The 9,070-nt window shown below is 44.6% G+C and overlaps 1 protein-coding gene across 1 annotated transcript in view; it reads left to right on the top strand.

Annotated features, from left to right (window-relative positions):
• FDX2 (ferredoxin 2) overlaps nucleotides 1–888 on the top strand; it is a 10,751-nt gene extending 9,863 nt beyond the window's left edge. The window contains exon 6 of the mRNA XM_075327413.1: nucleotides 634–888. Within this exon, the coding sequence (XP_075183528.1) occupies nucleotides 634–790 (157 nt within the window). The 3' untranslated portion in view covers nucleotides 791–888. The remainder of the gene's footprint in view (nucleotides 1–633) is intronic.
• The last annotated feature ends 8,182 nt before the right edge of the window (nucleotides 889–9,070 follow it).

The raw sequence follows: 9,070 nt of genomic DNA, 5'->3' as shown, positions 1-9,070 counted from the left end.
GGTGATAACATGACCATGCGACCATAATGGGCAGAGTCCAGCAGAGGAGTAGTAGTGGTGATGGACCTATGGTGATGTCATGACCATGCGACCATAATGGGCAGAGTCCTGCAGAGGAGTAGTAGTAGTGGTGATGGACTTATGGTGATGTCATGACCATGCGACCATAATGGGCAGAGTCCAGCAGAGAAGTGGTGGTGAAGGACCTGAGGTGACCATAATGGGTGGAGATCAGCAGAGGAGAATTGGTGAGCTGAGCTCTACTCATTACGGTCACATGGTTGTGATATCACCACAGGTCCTTCACCACCGCTTCTCCTCTGCTTATCTCCAGAGCTGAGTATTGGAGAAGTGGTGGTGAAGGACCTGTGATGTCAAGACCATAATGGGCGGAGCTCAGCAAAGAAGTGGTGGTGAAGGATCATCGGTGTAATGTTTACAATGCGGGCGGTGTGACCAAGGTTAAAAAAAAAAATCATGCCTGAACTTGAGTGACAGTGACTGAACCCAGCAAAAGCGCCACCCCTATGACTGAAACCTAAGGCATTCACCTAAGCATCTAGTGGTGATAGATGGAACTGCATTCCCTCTGCACTTGCCAGAAATGTCTCACAAATGTTTCTGCTTTCTCAGGGAAGACGACATGCTGGACATGGCACCGATGCTCCAAGAAAACTCCAGACTCGGATGTCAGATCATCCTCACTAAAGAACTGAACGGAGCAGAGTTCACGCTCCCTAAAATAACTAGAAACTTTTATGTGGACGGTCACGTGCCAAAGCCGCACTGAAAAATAATCCAAAATGGTTGAGCCGTAACATAACGCACAAGAGGACATATGTAGCTGGTGAAGTTTCTGCAGTTTGGAGGAAGATGATGTTCATTCATCCACCAGAGGGCGCCTTCATCATTATAGTCTTCAAGGCTGACAGCTGTAACCTCATTCATCCACCAGAGGGCGCCTTCATCATTATAGTCTTCAAGGCTGACAGCTGTAACCTCATTCATCCACCAGAGGGCGCCTTCATCATTATATTCTTCAAGGCTGACAGCTGTAACCTCATTCATCCACCAGAGGGCGCCTTCATCAATATATTCTTCAAGGCTGACAGCTGTAACCTCATTCATCCACCAGAGGGCGCCTTCATCAATATATTCTTCAAGGCTGACAGCTGTAACCTCATTCATCCACCAGAGGGCGCCTTCATCATTATAGTCTTCAAGGCTGACAGCTGTAACCTCATTCATCCACCAGAGGGCGCCTTCATCATTATATTCTTCAAGGCTGACAGCTGTAACCTCATTCATCCACCAGAGGGCGCCTTCATCAATATATTCTTCAAGGCTGACAGCTGTAACCTCATTCATCCACCAGAGGGCGCCTTCATCAATATAGTCTTCAAGACTGACAGCTGTAACCTCATTCATCCACCAGAGGGCACCTTCATCAATATAGTCTTCAAGACTGACAGCTATAACCTCATTCATCCACCAGAGGGCGCCTTCATCAATATATTCTTCAAGGCTGACAGCTATAACCTCATTCATCCATCAGAGGGCGCCTTCATCAATATATTCTTCAAGGCTGACAGCTGTATCATTCATCCACCAGAGGGCACCTTCATCAATATAGTCTTCAAGACTGACAGCTATAACCTCATTCATCCACCAGAGGGCGCCTTCATCAATATATTCTTCAAGGCTGACAGCTATAACCTCATTCATCCACCAGAGGGCGCCTTCATCAATATATTCTTCAAGGCTGACAGCTGTATCATTCATCCACCAGAGGGCACCTTCATCAATATAGTCTTCAAGACTGACAGCTATAACCTCATTCATCCACCAGAGGGCGCCTTCATCAATATATTCTTCAAGGCTGACAGCTGTATCATTCATCCACCAGAGGGCACCTTCATCAATATAGTCTTCAAGGCTGACAGCTATAACCTCATTCATCCACCAGAGGGCGCCTTCATCAATATATTCTTCAAGGCTGACAGCTGTAACCTCATTCATCCACCAGAGGGCGCCTTCATCAATATAGTCTTCAAGACTGACAGCTGTAACCTCATTCATCCATCAGAGGGCGCCTTCATCAATATATTCTTCAAGGCTGACAGCTGTATCATTCATCCCCCAGAGGGCGCCTTCATCAATATAGTCTTCAAGGCTGACAGCTGTAACCTCATTCATCCCCCAGAGGGCGCCTTCATCAATATAGTCTTCAAGGCTGACAGCTGTAACCTCATTCATCCCCCAGAGGGCGCCTTCATCAATATATTCTTCAAGGCTGACAGCTGTAACCTCATTCATCCACCAGAGGGCGCCTTCAACAATATATTCTTCAAGGCTGACAGCTGTAACCTTATTCATCCACCAGAGGGCGCCTTCATCAGTATATTTTTCAAAACTGACATTTATAACCAAAAGTCACTTTTATTCTTTTCTGTCTAATGAGAGAGAGGAAAGTGCTGGACACCTCTGAATTTGTGAAAACCGACGGAGAGTGTGAGAGCATGTGGATGGGAGAATAGGAACATCGTGCAGTTTATATAATGGGCCACAATGGTCATTTCTTATTTATTAGCTCTATTAGTGGTATACAACTATTTCTTCAAAAAGATTGTTCACCTTTGGGGACTTTTTTTTTTACTTCATTCATATATTTAGGTATAAATATATATATATATATATATATATTATATTTTTTTTTTTTTCAATTGTCTAATGTTGGCAACAGAATTAGTCAACTGAGAATCTATCAGTGAGCTCGTTCTCAGCTTAAATGACCTAGAGCTTGTGACTTATGTCTTTTCTTTTTCTGAGATCCTTGTATAATTCCTGACCGCAGGCCACCTCACAGATGAATTTGCAGTCTGTAAAAAGCCAAACAGTGCCAACTTCTTCATGAAACCATATTGAAAAAAACTGATTTTAACCAAATTTACATGCATTTAAGTACAACAAAAATGTCCCCAAAGTTGGAGAACCTATTTAATTACTCCACCACAATAAAATGGAAAAGCTTGTAATAGTATTAATGGGGTATTTTATTTGTGGACTCTACAGGTGATAACTGTAAGATCAATGTGGATCCCACTAATGGCAATAATGACCAGTAGGACTGTGATAGAACAGCTGGTCAAAAATACATCCTCCACTCCTGATATAAGGGTATGTGCGCACGTTGCTTTTTACCTGCTTTTTACCTGCTTTTTTGCTGCTTTTTCTTCTGCGCTGTTTAATGGCAAAATGGATGTGTTCTTCTATTCAAGCAAAGTCTATGGGAATTTGGGTTTCTTGTTCACACTATGTTGTTCAAAATGCTGCCTTTTTGTGGCAGAACTTTGGTCAAAAACTCAGCTTTGCAGTGCAAAACCCAAATGGCAAAAACAATTGACATGTTGCTTCTTTGAAAAGCTGAGTTTTTGACCAAAGTTCTGCCTCAAAAAGGCAGCATTTTGAACAACATAGTGTGAACAAGAAACCCAAATTCCCATAGACTTTGCTTGAATAGAAGAACACATCCATTTTGGCATTAAACAGCGCAGAAGAAAAAGCAGCAAAAAAGCAGGTAAAAAGCAGGTAAAAAGCAACGTGCGCACATACCCTAAAAGTAGCCTTCCAAGGTGCTGCAGGGCGCCAGAGCAACCTGATGCTCCATTCAACATTTCCCCTGGTGGACAGGAGAGAACATGGAACGGAGCGGTTACCGGTGATGGGACCCATCTAACAGTTACCATCCACCAAGTGGTTTGGTGAATACCTTCCATAATCCAGAATGCCTCTGATTATATTATTTCTTTCAGTCGTTTTGTGTATACAGCTCCTATGCAGACTTATGCGTCACCGGGATTAGCAAAATACAAACAGGTTATTTTACCTGCACATAAAAAGTAACCGCATAAAGCGGATCACGACAGATGCCTACTGGCATAACAGATTGCTGTTAGGGCGTTGTCTTATTCTCTGGTACTTTTTGCCCAAAATTTTGGCAAAATTTCTGAATTATGTTTTTTTTTTTTTGCCAAAAAGAACGATTCCCTGCGCCACAGTCAACACTTCAGTTTTCTTAGCTCCAAAACAACACTAGCCCACTGGATCCTAGCACAGGCATAGACCTGCAGGGGAGCTGCGTACATAAAACGGTAGCGGTTTAATAGAAATTGTTTGTGGAAAAAATAAAATAAAATTGCGGCTTACTTTGTTTTTAGATGTATTGAAGCAATGAAAACCATCTGCACTTATCTGCATACTTTTTTTTTTTTGTAGCTTATACAATGCAAAAATAAATTGAGGTCAATTTCTGCAGCACGTGCTGTGATGGGGCTGTGCGGGGGATGGGATGATGGGGAAATATTGTGGAGGCCCAAAATATATATTGTAACTGTAAATATAATGTGTGAATGTTATTTACAGAGGCTGCTAGACAGAATGCACACGGACTGTTTTATATTTTAAGATTTTGAGGTCACGGTGATGAATAAAGCTATTTTACGCAGTGCGCAGAGTGGTAGATTACATGGATATCCTCCGGCTCCCATTCACCGGATACCTGCCACCCAGGTGACCAATATTTACGAACATCTAAGAGATTTGTTGGCACCTAGGAGCAGGCGGTCGTGTAATTCCGACTAATGCGTCCTGGTATGTTCAATACACTTGTATGGAGAAAGTCTAGTCTGCATGTGACCGCCTATAAATCCCTTGTGGTCACATGATCAACAGTCTAGTCTGCATGTCACTGCCTATAAATCACTCACTTGTCACATGACCGCCCACTCCCGGCTGCGGCCAATCCTGACAGCACACAGTGTGGATTCACAAGGCCGCAGTCAGAGTGATGGCTGAATGGCCATTTTAGACTGGACAACCCCTTTTAATTCTTCTTGGATTTTTCTTTTCTCTGTTGCTTCACTGGAGACACTAACTATGGGTGTACACTGCTGCCTCCAGGAAAAAAAAATGGTCTCCTGCTCAGCAGGTTGTATCCACCAAGGGGCACGGTATTGCGTAGCACAGTATATCATGGGGCATGGTATTGTGGAGCACGGTATATCATGAGGCATGCTATTGCGGAGCATGGTACATCATGGGGCACGATATATCATGGGGCACAGTGTTGCGCAGCACGGTATATCATGGGACACGGTGTTGCGCAGCACGGTATATCATGGGGCTCGGTATTGAGCAGCACAGTTATATCATGGGGCACAGTATACAGTGGAGCACTATGTCAGCTGTTTTTGATGACACTTTAGACATATGAGGATCACTTTGCAGTCCCCAACAAAATGGCTCCGCACTGTGATCCTAAATTTCATCATCCCTTAACCTTTTGGAGAGGGGAGGGGGAGCTGTGGCATCACACACATGAGAGTAAATTCTGCCCACTTTTACTGCAGCTGTAATCCAGGCTAGTTTTACACTTGGTATTCAGCAGCTGCTCCCCCTAGTGTCTAAGAGTGGAAAGTATCAAACGTTTTAAATTATTTTTTCATATTTTGCTCCATTAAAAATGAATGATATTTAAAGAAGACATTAATAATATTATTTTAGTTATTAAAAAAAATATATTTTTTTGATGGCACCTTCCCTTTAACTTAGTTTCAGTAGGAGGCAGACACAGGCCTGGGATCCAGAGCTGTTTCTCCATATTGTTTTCTTTCCTTCTCTTTTAGGTTGGGAAACAGAGCGCAATTGCCTTTGTCAAGAGCACAGTGCTGAAAAAGTCACTCTCTATCCTCTCTGACAGGACCCTTTAAACTCTGGGCTCCTTGGGCTCGTCCCTCTTTGCATTTTGGCTCTCCCCAGATTCCCAGCTTCTTGCGCCTATTGCACCGCCTTGGTACCTCTGGCAGGTTTCTATGTGGCCAAGGCAAGTCACGTCTACTCACCCGCTCCATTCGATGAGAATAGTTAGGCTAGGGCCACACGGGGACTACTGCGATCCCCTTGCATGACCCTCTGCTCACGCTGGCAGTACAGCAGAGCCGAGTGTCATGCGTGTGTCCTTGCTACTGAGGTCCGTTCGTGCGAGCAGACCTCAGCTGCGGGGGGCGGGCCGGCACTCAGGAGGGGAGGGAGGGATTTCTCTCCCTCTCTCCTGCATAGCCGGCTATTGCCATTCTCACACTGCACTAGCAGTACACCGGTGTACCGCGAGTGCAGTGCGATTTTTCTCTCGCCCCATAGACTTGAATGGGTGCGAGAGAAAGTCTCGCATTACACCCTCAGCATGCTGCGATTGTTTTCTCGGTCCGATTAGGGCTGAGAAAATAATCGCTCATGTGTGCTGACACACAGGCTAGAATTGGTCCGAGGGGAATGCGATGTTATATCGCACTCCACTCGCACTGTTTTTCTCGCCGTGTGGCTTAGGCCTTAGGTATTTTCTCTCGTGCGCTTTGTTGATCTCGCCCATCCATCCAATCTGTAGGATTCACCCAAGTCATCAATGAGCCAGAAATACTCGTGAGTGTCTTAAGTCTGCCCATCTCTCTGGTCGGCATCATTTTCTCTCCACACTGTAGGAGAATAGATCCCGCCTGGCCTCGTAAAAAGGTTCGATACCTAAAGACAACATCTGTCCTGTCCACTTTATGACGCAGCAGCACCTCCAGTCAGGGATTCAGACATCTTTAGGACTCTACTGTTTGCACTAGGTATCAATAGTGCCCCGCCGGTAGCTTCTCCTAGTACCCATTTCTGCCCAGCCTTCCCTAATCTTGCACTTTGCATGAGCCTTTTGTAAGTACATATTTCTTTTGGGCCAACCTGCTACTACCCGTGCCACACAGGAGATCCTACTGCTAGGGCCGTAGGGCAGTAGGTCATTCCTGGCCTGTCACTAACTGATCCAAGGTATCTCAGACCCTGGTCTCTGTCAGAGGTCTATCTTCAGCCTTTCGTACTCTGAACCCTTCACAGGAAGAGTCAGACCCACCAGAAACACCTCACCAACATGGCAGATCGCACAGGAAGTCCAAGCGGCTCCGAACAGGTTTCTCCTTCAGGTGTCTTTCCCTTCTAGTCTCTTCCAGGATAGACTCGTTTTCTGACTCCCCCCTTCTCCTGAGACCCAAACAGTGCAGGAATTGGACCTCCACTCGAACTGTAATCTCGACCTAGACTTCCGGACCAGGCCTTTAAATGAAGAGACATGGTTGACAGTCTGTTTTACACGTAGAGGTTGACTCCTCTACCCCAAGTAGATGGTGTCCTTTAAGAAGGTCAGATGAGTGACCAGAAGCTTTTTGGATCACAAGGAATTCTGTGAAGTACTGTCAAAAGAGCAGAAGCCAGGGCTGTGGTGCCTGAGTTGGACTCGTTATATAATGGACTAACTTAGACTCCTAAAATATATACGAGTTAATCATTTGGGTACAGCAGTTCAATGCAGTATATGATGAATATTTTTTCATAAGAATTTGAGAAATTGTCTATAAATGTCTGTTCTATTCCTGATCAAAGAATCTAGGCTTTTAGTTGAGATGAATCCGTGCTGCACTTTATGTACATGAAGGAAGGAAAGCCGGCACTCATCTCAGAACAGGTTCTTGCTATTGTAACTGACAATCCTTCACACATGATAAATATAATTAAACTGATGAATGAGAATAATGAAGGTTATCAGCAGCTAGAAGAAAGCTTCAGTATGTTTGAGATGGAGCCACAATCCTGTTCCTATAAGTGAGGAACAAACAGATATTACTACAGAAGAACAGCAAAATGATCCTTTAGAATGAGATGATCTTGTTGAAGCGGCTTCACATCTCTCTATTCATCACATGCGCTGTGTTGTGCACACGCTGCAGCCGGCAATAAGAGATAGTCTGCAAGAGGGACATGCTGGAACTGATTGGCAAAGTGAGGAAATTGGTTATTGCTGCCAGAACCCCTAAAATTGATTTAATCTTGAAGAGCCATTCTGGAAAAGGGGCAGTTGTCCATCAACCAACTCGGTTGGGCAGCACTTATTTAATGATTGAGCGATTGCTTGAGCGGAAACCCTTTCTTGTAGACATGGCCATCCATCAGGTGACAAAATGAAGGTGAATGGAAACAGGTGGCTTAATTGAAAGAATTGCTTCATCACTAGTGATGAGGGAACCCAAACTGTAAAGTTTGTGGTCCGTACCTAATACCTAGTGTCTGTGCACGGACCTTGAACATGGAGTTTTCAGGGAACTCTGGGTAACTGTTCGTATTTAGCTATCCAGATAATAGGAAAAAGAAAGAAAATAAGGAATAAAGCAGGAGCCTTATACTTATAGAATCTCCCACGCTGCTGTAACACTACTTCTGGGTCCGTTTATTAATCGTCATACACATTCACTGCTTCCACCTTGAATCTCAGCGCCTGTAATTGGTTGAAGTCAGAGTGCCCTCATCCTGTGTGACAGCATCTATAATTGGTTGGAATCACACACACTGTCTGCATCCCTATAGTGCTGTAAAAATAAATAAATTGGCATAGGGTCCCCCCATATTGTGATACCCAGCGCAGATCAAGCAAACGGCTGCAGGCTGCAGCCCCCAGCTGTGCGCTTATCTTGGCTGTCTATCAAAATAAGAGGGACCCTATGCAGCTTTGTTATTATTATTGAAATAAATAATTAAAAAAAAAGTGTGCGGTCCCCCCAAATTTTAATACCTAGGCAAGATAAAGCCGACAGCTGGTGGCTGGTATTCTCAGGCAAGCCCATGGTTATTTGCCCCCCTCCCGCCGTAAAATAGCAGCCTGCAGCTGCCCAAAATTGTTGCATCTATTAGATGTGACAATTCTGGCACTTTACCTGGCTCATCCTGATTGCCCTGGTGTGGTGGCAATCGGGGCAAAATAGGGGATTCATGACAGCTCACAGCTGCCACTAAGCCCTACAGTATTAATGGAAGGCATCTATGAGCCTGTAGCTGTATGCTTTATCTGCGCTGCGTATCACTATATGGGGGGACCTGTTATGATTCAGGGACCGAGGAGGATCAAAAAATGTGGAGTCCCAAAAAGAGTGGCTGGAAACTTAACGGACTGCAGACCTAATCCTGACACACAACTAACAGTAGC

This window comes from Anomaloglossus baeobatrachus, chromosome 1, assembly GCF_048569485.1.
Source record: "Anomaloglossus baeobatrachus isolate aAnoBae1 chromosome 1, aAnoBae1.hap1, whole genome shotgun sequence".
NCBI classification, from domain to species: domain Eukaryota; kingdom Metazoa; phylum Chordata; class Amphibia; order Anura; family Aromobatidae; genus Anomaloglossus; species Anomaloglossus baeobatrachus.
Note: the sequence above shows the minus strand (reverse complement) of the source record. Positions and strands in the feature narration are given on the sequence as shown.